At 42.6% G+C, this 18,522-nt stretch overlaps 1 protein-coding gene across 4 annotated transcripts in view; it reads left to right on the top strand.

Annotated features, from left to right (window-relative positions):
- Positions 1 to 18,522, top strand: part of riox2 (ribosomal oxygenase 2) — a 48,889-nt gene that overhangs the window by 14,782 nt on the left and 15,585 nt on the right. For all 4 annotated transcript variants that reach the window (XM_041210779.1, XM_041210781.1, XM_041210778.1 and 1 more), the window contains exons 6-8: positions 467 to 569; positions 2,825 to 2,993; positions 15,757 to 15,845. In XM_041210779.1, the coding sequence (XP_041066713.1) occupies positions 467 to 569; positions 2,825 to 2,993; positions 15,757 to 15,845 (361 nt within the window). The remainder of the gene's footprint in view (positions 1 to 466; positions 570 to 2,824; positions 2,994 to 15,756; positions 15,846 to 18,522) is intronic.

Genomic DNA, 18,522 nt, shown 5'->3' with positions numbered 1-18,522 from the left:
TTCACCTAGTCTTGCAATCCAAATTATGATCAAAATAGTACCAATTTATTGTGCGCACATTTCCTGTAAAAGTACATGGCCTTTATTCACCTCATATTCATCCCATAACAATGGCCTAAAGCAAAGAAAGAGCAAATAAGCAACTGTGACAGGTCTTTTCAAGTTAAGCAGGATTCTATAAACTAATTATGTTTGTATAGAAGCTGAAAGCCAGTCGTGAAAAGTGTGAAAATGACAGAAAACAGAAAAATAACTTGAGAATAATTTAAGGAACTAATCGTATGACAACTTAGGCTGCAACTGGTGCAAAGGAAACAAAATACAAATAATGCAAACTTGTTTCACTCCTGTTCAAAGATATTTGGGAATATATTCCTCAATCTCTGCAGAAGGGATTGTCAATAGGCAGTAACACTTGTCTAGTAAGGTATTTATTGTTTTAAACAAAAATGTTTTTTCATTGTAGTACCTGGGGAGATTATCTACTAGATGTGATTCCTTGGCTTGTTTATGATACAATGAAAGAAGATATTGAACTATCCAGAGGCCTGCCTAGGCAATATCTTATGGTAATGGTCTTTAATTTTTTTCCTTTTCGGATTCAATGATCTTGTTTCACTTTCTGATATTCTACTGCAACTTTAGAACACAGGTGGCTATTTCAATATCTGTGTTCTGTGGTGCATATTTGAAATATATTTTTTTACTAACTATCTCCACCCTTTCATCTGGATGGCTTACTAGAGAAGTGAAAATCTGCCTTTTCGATTTGGGAACTGTGTCTAGAAAAGACTGCTGGGGGAGAAATTCAACTTGCACCCAGAACTGGTGGAATAATCTTTTTGCATGTCATCACATACTTGGGTTAAATTTGGCTTTGTGCTCCTTTTGAAATAACACTGACCAGCTGCAAGCCCAACTGGGCACTCTGTTGTAGCAATGTTGCAGCAGAAAACTGGGGTAAATCAGTGAGGCTGCAAGTCAACGGTGCTATTATGACATCTGGTATATTTTCTTTCAAGCTTGTGGCCTGCAATTTGGAGGCCTATCATCCTATGATTTGCAAAATGGACAGCACTAAGTTTAAATATCTTGGCCAAAACAAAATATCTTCAAAGATTGACTCTTTCATCACTTCTTAACCAGCCTGCCTTCAAGAATAACATTGTAGAAGGATGTTCCAGTAGAGTGGAGGGAACTACCAATTATTTTGATAATCAAATGAGAACAGTAAGAGGAGGAAGGGTATCTTTACTTCAAATTGCTTCACTATAGTAGTGATTAATCCGGAAGGGATAAAAAAAAATCTCTCCCATCTCTGAAAATGAAAGTCATTAATCCAAAGGTTGATGGATTGTTTTAAATTGTTTCTCTATAACTGCATTTTCTGGGTTGCACTCGAACAAAATGATGCCAAAATTTATACTGGTTTCTGCATTGCTCTTGCCAATGGAAACTTGTGTCAGTTTCTTATGGAATTTACTTACCTGTGCTAGAATGTAAGCATTGACGTAGAATGAGTACAAATACAGCGCCATTAATTGGGTGAACTAATTGGGTAAGCTTCTCTCTTCTACCATGTGCTTCGTTCACAGAACACCTTGGCTCCTGCTCCTCCTCTTCCTCTTCTGTTATTATGCATAACAGAAATATGCCCATTGAAAAAGGCATTCCAGCTGTGTAGCACTTCTTAACAGGGGGTTCCAAAAATTTCAGGTTCACTGAGACTGATAGCACTTTGATTAAGTATCGTGCCGATCTCAGTAAGAAAAATTCAAAAGGAAAATTACCAATTAAACATTCAGATAGCTAATTTATGACGATATTAGGTTAGTTCAGGCTCTGCTGGGGGTACATCTGTAGCGCAGTATTCACGCAAATCCAGGTAATTCACATGAGCTAGTCATTGTTGAAGGCGTAGCTGTGTCAATGAGTGGCAGAGGCTTTTGGGGAAGTGATGGATACAACCAAGGAAATTTGTGCATAGCAATGTTGCAGCATGGAACGTGTGTAAATCAGCTTATGCACAAGTTGCTCATGAAAACTTAGTGTGATACAACTTTTATACCATAGTTATGCTCAAGCTGCCAGGTGAAATATTTATAATTGTGATAACACTGAGCTGAATATTGTTAGTTTGGCTCAGTAGTAGCATTCACGCCTATGAATTAAGTGGTTGTGGATTCAGACTTCACATCAGGAGTTGAGCAAATAATCTAGGCTGAACTTGTTTAGCTAACTAAATTGTTAGTGCTTCAATATTAAGGTACCCAGCACCATGTTGGAAGAGCTGCCTTTCAGATGAAATGTTTAGTTGACACCCCATCTGCCTATTTGGGTCACTGTGAAAGATACAATGGCAATATGTAAGGAAGAGCAAGGAGCCACCCCCGTGTCCTGGCCCGTATTCACCCCTCCAGTAGAACAATCAATTCAATTACAGAAACAGAATTACCTGGAAAAACTCAGCAGGTTTGGCAGCATTGGCGGAGAAGAGCAAAGTTGACGTTTCGAGTCCTCATGACTCAGAGGTCATGAGGACTCAGAACGTCAACTTTGCTCTTCTCTGCCGATGCTGCCAAACCTGCTGAGTTTTTCCAGGTAATTCTGTTTTTGTTTTGGATTTCCAGCATCCACAGTTTTTTGTTTTAATCAACTCAGTTATTTTGTTCATTTATTAGACTTTTTTATATGTTGCTGTTCTTCCCTGTAAAATTCTCTTCTATGTTAATTAATTGGCTGCGAAATGCTTTGAGATGTCCTAAAGATGTGAAAGGAAGTATATACGTTTTACATTTGCTCTTTCATTCTATGGGTTTTTTAGCAAATGAGTTCATCAACCGATTCAGCAAGGAAACTGAGTGAATTCCTGCGAGGGTTGGCAGATCAGGTAGAGAATGGAAAAGAAACCAGATCATCCGAAATGAAAAAAGATTTTATTTTAAACAGATTACCTCCATACCTGAGCAAGACTTCGGATTGTTTAACACAAGGTGAGGTTGAGGGGATTTCTCGATAAAACTGGATTAATTTATGTAAGATCTCTGTAAATGTTTGTGGGCACCAGAAAAACTAAAAACAATCCTTCATTAAATTCCCCGTGTTTTGGATACACCTCAGAAGTTTGAATATTGAGACTATAAAGGTCATCAATTAGTGCTTATGACACCATTGTTAAAAACTAACATGACAAATACATTTTAATTTGAAAATATGTGCTGCTTTTTACATTGGATATTGCAATGTGTTAAGATGTTCATAATGAAGGAACATTCTTACCAAACACTATGGCCAGAATTTTCCGGCTGATGTGCGGGTGGTGGAGCCCGCATGTCAGCGCTTAAAATGTCGCGCGAGTGTGCCAACAGCACGCGGCATTGCGATATTTCGGTCGGTGGGCGCGCTCAGCACTGGGGCGTTCGCCCGCCATTAATCGAAGGCCTCATTAAGGCCTTTAACTTGCCAATTCTCCTAGATTTTGAGGGGCCTGTGCGAACTGCGGGTCGGAGCACAAGCCCAACCGGCAGGCGGGTAGAAGATTTTTTAATAAAACTTATGCAATATCCGGATATGTGGACTCAGAGGGGTTGTTCATGTTTTCCACAAAGCTTTAGTTTCTGAAAGTGTTTAAAAGTTGCCTGTGTGATTGTTAGCAGTTCTCATTGATTTTCAAGAGCTTTTTGTGTACTTTGAAACCGGTCTGCAGACAGTAATCTTTCTCGGGCCTGCAGCTTTCCGGAGGCCTCCATTTAGCCTGGAGATATGGGTTCTGACATCTCCACTGGAAGCAGCTCCCCTGAGGAGGAAGGGAGGGATAGAATAAGGAGGAGGCCAGAACTAGACAATCAGCCTCCAGGGAAGCCACCTTTGGCTGGCCAAGCGCAGGCACAAGGGGCGCAGCGCCAAGAGGTTGTCCAAGGTGGAAGGGACCACAGAAGATGCCACCATCCTGCTGCCAGGGTATACAGGCGGTGAAGCAACTACCTCAACATGACTGAGGTGCAGTGCCGAAGGAGGCTCCGACTCTCAAGGGAGACAGTCAACTATCTCTGTCAGAAGATTGGCCCTGAGATCTCCCCTAACTGTGTGGGTGGACACTCCATGCCAGCAGCTCTGAAGGTCACAGCTTCCATCCACTTCTATGCCTCTGGCTCCTTCCAGGGCTCGGTGAGTGATCTTTGCGGTGTCTCCCAATCAGCTGTCCACACTTGTGTCAAGCAGGTTACAGACGCTCTGTTCAGACAGGTATCCACTTCCGCTGCGACCAGGCAAGTCAGGCACAGCGAACCAGAGGCTTCGCGGCCATTGCTGGCTTCCCCCGTGTCCAGGGTGCTATGGACTGCACAAATGTGGCCATCAAAGCTCCAGCAGGTGAGCCCGGTGCCTTCGTCAACAGGAAGGGCTTCCACTCCATGAACGTGCAGATAGTGTGTGATCAAATGATGCTGATTCTGCAAGTCTGTGCAATGTACCAGGCAGCTCCCATGATGCCTACATCCTCAGACATTCCCAGGTGCCTGGCTGTGCTAGATGGTTGGCTGCTGGGTGACAAGGGCTATCCCCTGCAAAGGTGGCTCATGACGCCACTCCGCCATCCAAGAACAGAAGTTGAGCAGCGCTACAATAGGAGCCCGGTCACCACAAGGGCTGTGGTGGAGAGAGCCATCGATCTTCTCAGGATGCACTTCCGTTGCCTGGACCGCTCAGGGGGTGCACTCCAGTACCCCCCAGATTGCGTCTTTCTGATAGTGGTAGTCTGCTGCACTCTGCACAATCTTGTGCTGCAAAGGGGGGATGCAGTTGACAATGAAGACCTTGATGCCCTGGATGAGGCTGCACATGATGAATCCAGCAGTGGCTCAGAGGATGAGGAAGCACAGGGCGATGATGAGGGGCAGAATGACGACCCACAATTACACCAAGGAGGCAGGGACACCTGGGACAATTTAATCCAAAGAACCTTCAGCTAGCTCCAGACACAAGGATCAGCAGGAACAGTATTGCCTGGCACTTCCAACTGTTCAGCTGCAACTAAGGGCTTAGTACAGAAACATCAATGTCCACTCAAACATTCATGATAAATATGTGAAAAAGAAAAATGCACCACAAACAAAACACCCTCAGCCATTGTAACAAAAGTGGACTTTATTTTCCAAAAGAAAAGCAAGCAATTCTCTATTACAGTAAGAACAATTTGGGTCCCTATTCTAAGGCCAGCACAAAAGCACCAGTGACATTACCAGTGGAGTGCCTAACGTACCTTATGCTTAAGTTTTCGGGTGCTATGTCTAGGTGCTGCCCCATCGCTCGGAGTGGCTTGAGAAACAGCCTGCTGACTCTGCTGACCTATTGGCCTCGATGACCTTGGTGTGCGTCCTCTGGCCTGTGGAGCCTGTGATGGCTCCGCCTGGGAGGGAGTGGCCAGTTCCAGAACTGGCACCTCCCCAGTTGTCGCAACCTGAACGGAAGAAACGTTGACTGGCAGAGGGAGCACCCGGAGCGGAGCTCGCAGCGACGACAGTCAGCTGCTGTGCTGACGTGAGGTCCCTTTCGACCTCCCTGCTCACTGCAGATACATGGGCACTCAGCGCCGATGCTTGGTGCCCACAACATCTCCCACATTGGGAATGACCACCCGTGGCCAGTACCGCTGTGAGGGCTTGCAGGTCAGAGTGTATCCCAATCATAAGATGTTCCATCCGATTGAACCCCCTCTCTATGAGAGTTGCCTTCATGTGCATTCTGCCTGGACTCCTCTGTCGCAGAGAGCAGCTGAAGCACTCCCTCATGCAACCCTGCCAGATGCAAACGCACTTCCTGCTGCCTGTCCTGCAGCTGCTGCATTGGTGACAACTCCAGAGGCACATCATCAGTGCCGGACTCAGCATGTGCGTTGTCCCCTGCAGCCCTCCGGCTGCTGGCGCCATCAGCACTCTCTGCCCCTACCATCTCCTCCAGCGATTGTGATGTGCCCTCTCCACTGTGACCCGGGACACTAGCCGACGGTAAAGTTCCCACTAAGGTGTATGTGTCTGTGCTGGAGCCTGGCTGGCTGAAATGATGTGCTGCAAGTTGCACATGTTGCCCGTCAGGTATGGAGGAGGTGCTGCAGTGTTGAGGTGTGCGTCGCTATGGTGGTGATGCTGAAATTAACAACGAGGACAGTGCATCAGTTAGCGTACAGTCAGTTCAAACTTTCATCCCTTTCCCCCCAGCCTTATAAGTCGCTCACCCTTCAAGACCCTAAGGAGACAAACGTTGGTGAGGTGGAAAAGAGTCAAGAGGAGCCCAAACCATGAAACGCACACGCAGACAGGCTGGTCAGATGGCCTCAGGAATGCCACATGGAATGTTATGTACCATAGGAGTGGGGAGAGTGCAGAGGTACCTGACCTGGATGCATGCTGGCCTAGATAGTTGCGGTGCTGAAGAAACATCGCAAACAATTGCGACATTTGTCGTTGATCACAGGAGATTGAGAGGTCACATTATTGGCCTTCATTCCGTTAGGAGGGGTATAGCCCGGGTGGGCAGAAGGCAACATTTTCCCTTGGCGCAGGGATGAGTAACATGGTGGCATTTATCTAAGTTGAGTGCCATGAGGTTCACAGCTGAGGTGCTGAGGATCTTTTGGACAAAGTAATGTGGGGCACACTGGCTGAAAGGGTGCAGGAGGTCCCAAACCCCCTAAGATGCAATAAGTCTTTGGCTGTGCAGCAGTGATCCAATGGCATGTTAGACCATGGTGATAGTGGTCACAAATGGGATAAAGTGACTTTGGAAGGTGGTGAAGCCGCGAATCCTCGAGAGGACGAGGGTCCCTTCTGTATGAACCACACGTCAGAATGTTTCAGTCTGTGAATGAGCAGTGTTTCAGCATTAACCATTGCAGCAACCATCAGTGGTTTGGATGGTGGGCAGACAGAGTGTGGACTGTGGACCTCAAATACCTGGCCGCTGGATCCCAGCCTCGCCGCCCTGGCCTCCTGACTCCTGCCTCCTGCCCAGCTCCATGGCCTGTTCCTCGAAGGTTGTGAGGTGCTGCAGGAAGGCGCTCCCGTGCATTGTGCTGCTACTTTTTGCCTGCAAAACAGAGAAGAGGATTTATTGGGGCTGTTCGCTCATGTACTCTGCACGCGCACGCCACACCCCAACCTCAGTGGCCCATCTGAGGCCTCCAGCAGCTCCTGTCCACACTACTGGTGATCAGTCCCCAGAAGATAGTATGGCTGGTCCCAACCCCCTCCCCCAGCGGCCACCTTGGACACATTCAGCGTCCATCACTTTGAATATCACACAGGTCTTAGCACCCATGGCAAGGAGGCGCAACTAGGTGCGGCGCCAATGCCAGCAGATGCCACTTGGCCAAAACACCTTGAAGCACCCCTTTGCACCATCTCATTACCATCAATATGACATATGTTGGAGTTCAGAGTATGTGTTGTGCGGCCTTCCCTGCAGGTCCCCCCCAGACTACTAAAATGCCACAAAAGCCAACATATGCTGTGGGGAGAACTCTTCTTCTCCTCAACCACTAAGGCTGATGTAAACATGGTCAGTACCCATTTGCCCACCCAGCGTGTGCCAGATGCCCTATGCAGTAATGACAGCAAGACATTGTGTGGGGTGTGGTGCTCAATGACTGAGGCTACCTGCTGGGTCAAATGGCCAAGGCCGACATGGTACTCACCTGTCCACAGTGCAGCAAATCATTGAATCTTTTTCTGCACTGGGCGCCAGTGCACCGCACATCATCATGGGCACTGACAGCATCACCCACCTCCTCCCACGTCTGGCTGGTGACAAAGGGGGCCTTCCTCCTCCCATCCTCCAGATACAGCAGGTGCCGACAGATGCCCACCTCTTGCAGGAGGACAGCAAGGCATGCATCAGAAAATCGGGGGCACAGTTGCCTCCCGCTGGCCTCTCCTGCAGCCTGCCCCCCTCCTGCTGCTGTGTAATCGGTCCTCCCTCCCTCTCTCCACGAGTGGCCATGGTTCACTGCCTCAAGCAGGCTGCCTGGCCACTCTTTAAACAGGCTGCCCGCTCTACATTGGAACTGGCAGTCTGAGGCTGCCCGCCCCTGCGACTATTTCCCGTTCTCCGTGGTAGTCACTTACCCGCTTGCCATGCCTTAATTGGCCTGCCCGTGGAAAATGGTGGCGCGGCACATTTCGCCAGCAGCAATCGGCCACCCGCCCGACCGACAAACGAAAAATTCTGCCCTATCTGTTAATCCATAGTCATACCAACTGCATTCCCATGCTAAACTCATGCAAAAATTGATGCCTTTACCAAATCGTGTTGCTTGTTCTTAATGAAACCATGCATTTTAAAATGTTCACTAATATCGTTTCAGTAAGAATTTGCTCACAACTCAAGTTTATGTTAAACCAGTTACTGTATGGTTAATTGGAATTATCTTTCTCTCTGTTTCTGAACAAAGTTTTACATTGGCTGCTCTCAGTCAGCATTGTGGCTAGTTGGGAATCCTTATGTGCTTAATTGAATTTTCGATTAGTAAATACAAAATAAGTTAATCAAATTAATTTAATCGTTCTTCTTTTTTGTGTATTTGTTGATAAAATGGTAAGACAAATAAAAGTGTGTGTAAGTCATTTCAAGTCACACACCATCCTGACTTGGAACTATATTGCCGTTCCTTCAGTCGCTGGGTCAAAACCCTGGAATTCCCTTCCTACCAGTACTGTGGGTGTTCCTATGACACATGGACTGCAGAGGTTCAAGAAGGCAGCTCACCACCACCTTCTCATGGTCAATTAGGAATGGGCAATAAAATGCTGGCCTAGCCAGCTAGGCCTACATCCCATGAATTAATATGAAAAAAAAGTTACTAGTCTGCTAAAATGGGGTAACAAAATTGAAAACTTCGAATTTCAGCACCATGAAAACACATTTATATGGAGAGGGGAATTGTGATTGCGGCAGCTCAATCAATCAGGATGACCATTTGAGGCCAGCGTGAAGAAAGCAAATCCAGCCAATAATGAGCAGTTTCAAAAGGACTGATCATGGTGAAGAAAGTGCAGCATTCAACCATCTAGATGAAGAACAGGAGCTGTTCTTGTGCACCTTGTTTTGCAAGTCAACTTTCTCAGCAATCACTGTTGAAGTCAAAGCACTTCTTGCAACTTAAAGTTTTTCTGAACTAAAAACCTAGAAGCTGCAATGAAATGTGCTCCGCGCTAAATTCATCTGAGAATTCCAAACTTTAATGAAAGAAAAAGACTGCCAACATTTACAGGGACTCATGGTCAATGTTAGTTATGTAAATATACATTTAGAGTACATTTAATTGTATTGTGTGAAGCTAAAATGGTGTCACTGTGGATAGTCAGTGATTTCAATCGGATAGCACTGCTCTGGTCCAACAGTCCAATTTTTAACATTTAAAAAGGTTGAGAAATTGTGGTTGGAACCTTTATTATCTTTCTTAATTTCTTTAAACAGTCTAGGACGAGTACCTTAAGGACCAAGTAACTTATTCATTTTTGGTTCTGTTTTTTTTCCTTACAACCAATTCCGTTGCTGCAGTTTTTGACAATTATTCCTTGTTGTCCTCCATAGAAACATAGAAAAGTTATGGTGCAGAAAAAGGCCATTCAGCCCATCGTGTCTCTGCTGGCCAATAAGAGAAAAACAAAACTAGCCGCTCATTTTAATCCCACTTTCCAGCAGCTGGTCTGTAGCCTTGCAGGTTACAGCACTTCAGATGCAGACCCAGATACCTTTTAAATGAGTTGAGTGTTTCATCCTCAGCCACCAACTTAGGCAGTGAATTCCAGGCGCCCTGCACCCTCTGGCTGAAAAAGCTTTTCCTCATGTCCCCTCTAATCATTCTACCAATCACAAATCTATGCCCCCCTGGTAACTGACCCCTCAGCTAGTGGAAACAGGTCTTTCCTGTCTACCCTATCTAGGCCCCTCATAATTTTGTACACGTTAATTAGGTCACCCCTTAGCCACCTCTGTTCTAAGGAAAACAACCATAGCCTATCCAATCTCTCCTCATAGCTGTAATTTTCAAGCCCTGGCAAAATTCTTGTAAATCTCCTTTGCACTCTCCCTAGAGCAATTATGTCCTTCCTGTAATGTAGTGACCAGCACAGTACACAAAATTCCAGCTGTGGCCTAACCAGTGTTTTATACAGTTCCAATGTTTTCCTCTACATTGGAGACACCAAAAGCAGATTGGGTGACCATTTTGCTGAACACCTTCAGTCTGTCCACAAGCATGACCCAGACCTCCCTGTCGCTTGCTGTTTTAACACACCACCCTGCTCTCATGCCCACATGTCCTTCCTTGGCTTGCTGCAATGTTCCTGTGAAACTCAACGCAAACTGGAGGAACAGCACCTCATCTTCCGACTAGGCACTTTACAGCCATCCAGACTTAATATTGAGTTCAACAGTTTTAGATCATGAACTCTCTCCTCCCCCTTTCCAATCCCCCTTTTACCAATAATTTATAATTAAAAAAATATATATTTTTCTTTTCCCACCTATTTTAAAATTTATTTTGATCTATTGTTTTATCTCCACCTTTTAGCCCATTTCGATCCCTTCCCCCCACTTCAGCCCCACTAGGGCCATCTGCCACTAGCTTGTTCTGCTTGCTACCCTTAATGTCCCCGTTAGCACATTCCTTAGATAATATCACCACCGTCAACACCCCTTTGTCCTTTTGTCTATGACATCTTTGGCAATCTCTTCTTTGCCTCCACCTATCACTAGCCCTCTATCCAGCTCTACCTGTCCCACCATCCCCCCCCCAGCAGCTTATATTTCACCTCATTTCTCTATTTCCTTAGTTCTGATGAAGAGTCATATGGACTTGAAACGTCAACTGTGTTCCTGTCCGCAGATGCTGTCAGACCTGCTGAGTTTTTCCAGCTATTTTTGTTTTTGTTTCAGATTTCCAGCATCCGCAGTATTTTGCTTTTATCCAATGTTATATCCATGCTTTTGTATTCAATACCTCACCCAATAAAGGAAAGCATTCCATATGATTTCTTGACCACCTTGCCCACCTATCCTGCCACCTTCAAGGATCTGTGGACATGCACTCCAAGACCCCTCACTTCCTCAACCTCTCAATAATTTCCCTCTTATTGCGTATTCCCTTGCTTTGTTTGCCCTCCCCAAATGCATTACCTCACACTCAAAGAAACCAAATCATTGCTATCATTTGTGTGACTCACTTCTACCATTTGTAAAAATAATTGCACAGTATTAATTTAGTATCTCTGCAATATTTTTAATCCTGCACGGTTAGACTCTTCCTCATCCCTGAATGGCCATTCCTGAATGGCCATCCTTTCTAAATAGTCTTACTTTTCAATAAGCTTATAAAAGCTCTTCTATTTTCTTTGATATTATCCACTAGCAATGTTTCATATTTCCTTTCTGCTTTTTGTACAATACCACTCCTTTAATGTATTTTAAATTGTTAGTCCTAACTTTTTTCATACTCATAATATGGGCATTTCTGGCAAGGCCAGCACTTATTGACCGACCCAGTTGCTCTTGAGAAATTTGAGGTGTACCTTTTGCTTCAACCACTGCAGCCCATGTGTTGAAGGTACTATTAGGTACCGAGTTCCAGGGTTATGACCAAGTGACTATGAAGGAACAGTCCTTGTCTTACTACGTCATGGAGAAAATTGTCAGTTTTCCAATGTAACACCCTTATTCAAAAAAGGAGGGAGATGAAACACGGATACCTATAGGCCAGTTAGCTTAATGTCCGTCATTGGGAAAATGTTAGAGTCTGTTATAAAGGATGTAATAGCAGAGCATTTAAAAATGCATAACATAATCAGGAAGAGTCAGCATGGCTTAATGAAGGGGAAATCTTGCCTGACAAATTTATTAGAATTCTTTGAGGAGGTAACAAGTAGGTTAGATAAAGGGAACCAGTAGATGTAATCTTTTGGATTTCCAAAAGGCATTCAATAAGGTACCACATATAAGGCTACCCAAAAGATAAGAACCGAGGTGTTGGGGGTAGTACATTAGCGTGGATAGAGGATTGGCTAAGTAATAGCAGACAGAGAGTTGGGATAAGGGGGGTATTTTCAGGATGGCAACCTGTAACTCGTAGAGTGCCACAGGGATCAGTACTGGGACCACAATTATTTACAGTATATATTAATGACTTAGATGAGGGAAGTGAATGTACTATCGCCAAGTTTGCGGATGACACAAAAATAGGTGGGAAGGCAAGTGGTGAGGATGACACAAAGGGTCTACAAAGGGATATAAACATGTTAATTGAGTGGGCAAAAACTTGGCAGATGGAATATAATGTGGGAAAATGTGAGGTTATGGATACGGCAGGAAGAATAGAGGAACTGAATATTATTTAAATGGAGAAAGACTGCAGAAAGCTACAGCACTGAGGGATTTGGGATCCTTGTGCATGAACCCCAAAAGCTAACTTACAGGTTCAGCAGGTAATAGGGAAGGCAAATGGAATGTTGGCCGTTATTTCAAAGGGAATGGAGTATAAAATAGGGAAGCCTTGCTAAAACTATACAAGGTACTAGTTAGACCACACCTAGGATACTGTGAACAATTTTGGTCCCCTTATCTAAGGAAAGATATAGTGGCATTGGAGGTAGTCCAGAGAAGATTCGCTAGGTTGATTCTGGGTATGGAGAGATTTCCTTGTGAGGAGAGGTTGAGTAGGCTGGGCCTGTACTCATCGGAGTTTAGAAGAATGAGAGGCAACCTTATTGAAACAAATAAGATGCTTAGGGGGCTTGACAGGGCAGATGCTGAGAGGTTGTTTCTCCTTATGGGAGAGTCTAGGACCAGAGGGCCTAATCTCAGAGTAAGGGGTCACCCATTTAAGACCGAGATGAGGAGGAATTTCTTCTCTCCAAGGGTAGTGAACATGTGGAATTCTTTACTGCAGAGGGCTGTAAGAAGCTGGGTCGTTAAGTATACTCAAGGCTGAGATAGACAGATTTTTAATCAGTAAGGGAATCAAGGATTATGGAGAAAAGGCAGGAAAGTGGAGTTGAGGATAATCAGATCAGCCATGATCTCATTGAATGGCAGAGCAGACTTGATGGGCCGAATGGCCTACTTCTGTTCCTACATCTTATTATTTTTATCATATGTCTCTCTTCCAATTTCCGTTTTGTTTTAATCTAGGCTAAGGCATAGAATACTGTTCTTGAAACACAAATTTTCACCACAAGATATTTGACAAAGTTCCTCTCAAAGGCTATTGTTTAAGCTCAAACCTGTAAGAATTCAGGGTAAATCTTGGTTATGTGTAAACAATTGGCTGAAGGGATGAAAACTCCGGGTATTCATGAGAGTGTTGGGGTGGGATGCCCTATGGATCAGATTTGGGACCACTATCACTTTTGTTTTAGATTAGTGATTTGTGCTCTGAAACCCAAAGCAAATTGATAAAAATTTGCAATGTTGCTAAACTAATAGAGGCAGTACAATCAGAGGAGGCAGGTCAGAAAATCCAGAATGAGCAGGGCAAATTACGTAGGTGAGCAGAACAGTGGCAGATGCAATTTAATACAGCTAAGTGTAAAGTACCATACATAGCAAGGATAAATAGGAAATTAATGGTGCTGAAACAACTAAGAATGAATTTGGAAAAGACCTACAAGCCGTGTCGTGTTAATGCAGAACACAATCAAAAAGCTAATAGAATTTTAGATTACATATCTAAAACAATAGAATATAAGCCACATAAAGTCATTATTAACTTCATAGAGTTTTGGTCAGAACACATCCTGAATGCTGTGTGAGGTTCTGATCATCGCTTTGGAGGAAGCACAGAGAAGAACCATGAAAGGTTGTCTAGTGTTAGAGGTCAAAGTTACACCAAAGTCTGGAGGAATGTGGATTTTTCAATCCTGAAAAGGTTATCGTCTAGAGGTATATGCAATATACTTTACAAATGTAAACAATAAGGAAAAGATAAACCACAAAATTACTTTAAATTTCAAAAGCAGGACAAGGTTCAAATAGCTAAAAAAAATTAGGATTGATGCCAGCAAGTTCATCAAGCAAAGAGTAGTAGATGCAAAACCCCTGGAATCATGCAAGAGCCAATTGGATGCTGTAACCAAAGATGTTAAATGACAAAAGAACTGAACTGCAGAGGTGAAGTGAAAGTGACTGCCCTTGGCATCAAGGCAACATTTGACCAAGTGTGTCACCAAAGAGCCCTAGGAAAAGTGGAATCAGTGGGAATCAGGGAAAACTCTCCATTGGTTGAATCATACCGAGCACAAAGGAAGATAGTTGTGGCTGTTGGAGGTCAATTATCTCAGTTCTAGGACATCACTGCAGGAGCTCCTCAGAGTAGTGTCCTAGCTCCAACCATCTTCAGCTGCTTCATCAATGACCTTTCAATCATAAGGTCAGAAGTGGGGATATTTGCTGCTGATTGCATGATGTTCAGCACATTCGCAGCTGCTCAGGTACTGAAGCAGTCCATGTCCAAATGCAGCAAGACTTGGATAATATCCATCTTGGGCTGATAAGTGGCAGGTAATATTCATGCCACACAACTGCCAGGCAATGACCAGCTCCAACAAGAGAGAATCTAACCATCGCTCCATGACAGTCAACGGCATTACCATTGCTGAATCCTCCACTATCAACATCCTATGGGGTTACCATTGACCAGAAACTTAAATGGACTAGCCATATAAATACTGTGGCTACAAGAGCAGGTCAGAGGCTAGGAATCCTGCGGCGAGTAACTCGCCTCCTGATTCTCCAAAGCCTGTCCACCATCTACAAGGTACAAGCCAGGAGTGTAATGGAATACTCTCCACTTTCCTGGATGAATACAGCTGCAACAACATTCAGGAAGTTTGACATCATCCAGGACAAAGCAGCCCACTTGATTGGTACCCCATCCACAAACGTTCACTCCCTCCATCATCGATGCATAGTGGCAGCACTGTGCACCATCTGCAAGATGCACTGCAGGCCTCCACCAAGCCTCCTTAGACAGTACCTTCCGAACCCATGATTGCTATCATGTAAAAGGACAAGGGCAGCAGACATATGGGAACACCACCAGCTGGAAGTTGCCCTCCAAGCCACACACCATCCTGACTTGGAAATAGATCACCATTCCTTCATTGCCACTGGATCAAAATCCTGGAACTCCCTCCCTAACAGCACTGTGGATGTACCTACACCACATGGACTGCAGCGGTTCAAAAAGGCACCTCACCATCACCCTCTCAAGAGCAATTAGGGATGGGCAATAAATGCTGGCCTAGCCAGTGATGTCCATATCCCATTATTGAATAAAAAAAAACTAAGGTTGACTAAAAGGCTTTCCTCATACATAATTATTTTATAGTCTTGAGAAAACCAATCAAGTCTACTGCCATAAAATAAAGCTCCAACTTGTAATTACAGAGCTTTAGAACAGTGCTTGTCTGCGTTTTTGAGTTGCTGTAAACTTCTTCCAATTGGAACAATCTCCAGTTGTCTTGCCCATCCTGCTACATAAAAGCAGAAATTGTAAAATTAAATATACCTTGAAAGTTATGGAGATAATTATGTTTAAATTGATATATTTATTTAGGCATGAAATGTAATTTATAATGTTCAAAATATTTCCGCTCATTATCAGATTTTATTCTATCTCAATCTGCTTCGGTGATCTTGACTGTGTCTTCTGTCTGCTGATTAATAGTGTGTGTGCATGCTAACTGGTTTTACTTTCTTCTCCAGTTGGAAAACTGCCCAAACTCAATGATCAGATCAAGTTAAGATTTAAAGACCATACCATGATTTTGGTAGAACATGACCAAGAAAGAACGGTTAGTATAGACAATTATCAAGAAATGTAATTGTTTAAGCAGTCTTCTCTTTAGATTGAGTTTGATAACTGAAAATTATTCCAGATTTCCAGGGGTATGTTCTAGTATCAACAAGTGGAAATACCATTGGCACTTTTAATATTACCCGGTATACAGTGAAGTTAGTTTGGTTAATATTTTATATTTGTAAATACATTTTATAAAGTTTAGCATGTTCTATTCTGGTGGCAGAGGAAAACTGATGCTTATTTATAACTAATATTAAATTGACAGTAGAGTATTCAATAATGTGCTTTAGTGGATATTGGTTAAGGGATTTGTTATGCCTATTTGAAAACACATCACTTATTTATGTGTCATGTTATTCTATTATAAATTCATTCATTATCTACTTATCATAGCCTGTATTAAATAAAGCTATTGCTTTGAGTGTTATCAAATGGTATCTTATATGAAAAATTATTTTCTATGGAGTTTTAATTTAAATAATTTCTTGGCAAAAGTAATTATATTATATTTCTATAATAACTAAAATGTATGTTCACAGCTTCATTGATTTATTGTTGCATTAATGTTCTTTGCTATGGAGTGGTGGAATACTTCTGAATCAGATCATGTGATGTGGTCATTGGGAAATGTTTTAGATATTGTATTTGTAAAAGTAGTGAGAATTATGGTCCCTTGATTATCAGCAGCCAAATACCCCTATTGTAAATGTGAAGTTGAATCTGGAGATCATGGAATAGTGAGATAATAATACATAAATGAAAATTGGTAGGGTTACTTAGCAAGTATTTTGCTAAAGTATTTACAAAAGAGAAGGATTGTGGAGATTGGTTTAAAGCGAGATGAGAAATATTATAATAAATAAAATGTAAATATTTAAATGCAAATATAAATAACCTAAAGAAGGATGAAGTGCCTGAACCTGATGGGACACAACATATCGACATTTAAGCTAAAGACCAAGAAGGACATAAGTAAAACAAAGAGCCAAGTAATAAATTGGAAAAAAAGATGATTGAATGGGTGAGATTGGAACTACAGAAAATAAACCTGAAATTTTTATTGAGAAAGAAAGGAATAGAAATAAAGATACATTTGAACTAATGCTCAATAGAGTCCAGGAGAAACATATCCTATTTGAAAAAAACCCAAGAACAAACTAGTTAGTGATGTCACACCATGGATGAATAAAGAAGTATGGGTGAAATTTAAATTAAAAAGAAATGTATATACTAAGTGTATAGACAACAAAGGAGAGGTTGACAAAAAGGAATATTAAAAAATTTCTAAACTACAAAACTGAATTATCAAGGAATATGAAAAGAAATAGTGAACCACTCTACAGACCTGGATAGCAAAAGAAAAAGAATCAGGATAGGGACAGGGTCACAAGGTATACACATGATAATCTCACACACATTGACAGGAAAATGGCAAAAGAATTACATTTTGGTATTTACCAGGGAGACTAATGTGCTGGACATTAAAAAGAAGAGATAAAAAAAGATATAAAGACATTTAAGATAGAAAGGGGGTGATAATTGATAAGCTATCAGATTTAGGATAAAACCCCTGGTCCAGATGGATTGCATCCAGGCATATTAAAAGACATTAGGCAAAAATTAGCAGGGGAACTATTACATATATATTTTAAAAATCATTAGAAGAAAGAGTAGTGCCAGATCTTTTGATCTCCCTTCTAATGTCACGTCCTTCTGATAAATACTAAGGCAAAGTTATCATAATATTTAATATATCTGCAATATTGCCGTCAATACCTATGAAATTGTTGTGTCCACCTTAGTGGTCCTATCCCTATCCTGATTCTTTGTGTGCTAATGTGATACCAATATTTAAAAAGGCAAATGGATCATACCCAGGAAACTATAGACCAATTAGCTTAATGTCATTTGTAGGAAAGATAATCAAACCATTACTCAAAGATGAATAGAAAAACATCCAGAAATTGAAAATATAATAAAGAATAGTAAGCAAGGCTCCAAAACATAAAACCATGCTTAACCTTGTTAAATTCTTTGAAGAAGTAACTGAAAGGATAGAAAAGGATGCAGTAGATATAATATATTTGGATTTCCGTAAGGCCTTTGAGAAGGGGCCATATAATAGAATTATGAGTAAGGTTCAAATGTTGGATTGAGAGAACAAATAGCAGACTGGATATCAAGTCAGCTACAAAACAGAGAATAGGTGAATTTACTCAGACTGTCAAAAGGTAGGAAATGGCGTCCCACTAGGATTGGTGTTGGGACACAGTTGTTCACCTTTTACATAAATGATTTCAACTCAGGAAGTGGAAGTACAATTTCAGCATTTGTGGATGCACCAAATCGGATTAAGTAGTTAATGCCAAGTGTAGTGGCTGCTGCTGTTAATGAATCAGTGAGAGACCTGGGCCACAGATGAGTGAGGATGGTATGGGGAATGTGGAAAGGGGTTGCTGGCTTGGGAGTGGGTGGAGGGGATCAGAAGAAAGGGCAGAGGTGTGGCTCAGTGTAGGGAAAAATGGCTTAAAAGTAACATAGGGGACGAGGAGGGTTTGGGTGAAGGGAGATTTAGAAATCCAAAGATAAAAGCTGAGGCAATAGAGAAGTATATTGAGGTGGGTAAAGACAAACTGAATGGAACAGGAAAGGACAGAGAGTTTAACTGT

The sequence above is a fragment of the Carcharodon carcharias genome, chromosome 18, assembly GCF_017639515.1.
Source record: "Carcharodon carcharias isolate sCarCar2 chromosome 18, sCarCar2.pri, whole genome shotgun sequence".
Lineage (NCBI taxonomy): Eukaryota > Metazoa > Chordata > Chondrichthyes > Lamniformes > Lamnidae > Carcharodon > Carcharodon carcharias.
The sequence above is the reverse complement of the archived record's forward strand: the minus strand, read 5'-3'. Positions and strand labels throughout refer to the sequence as shown.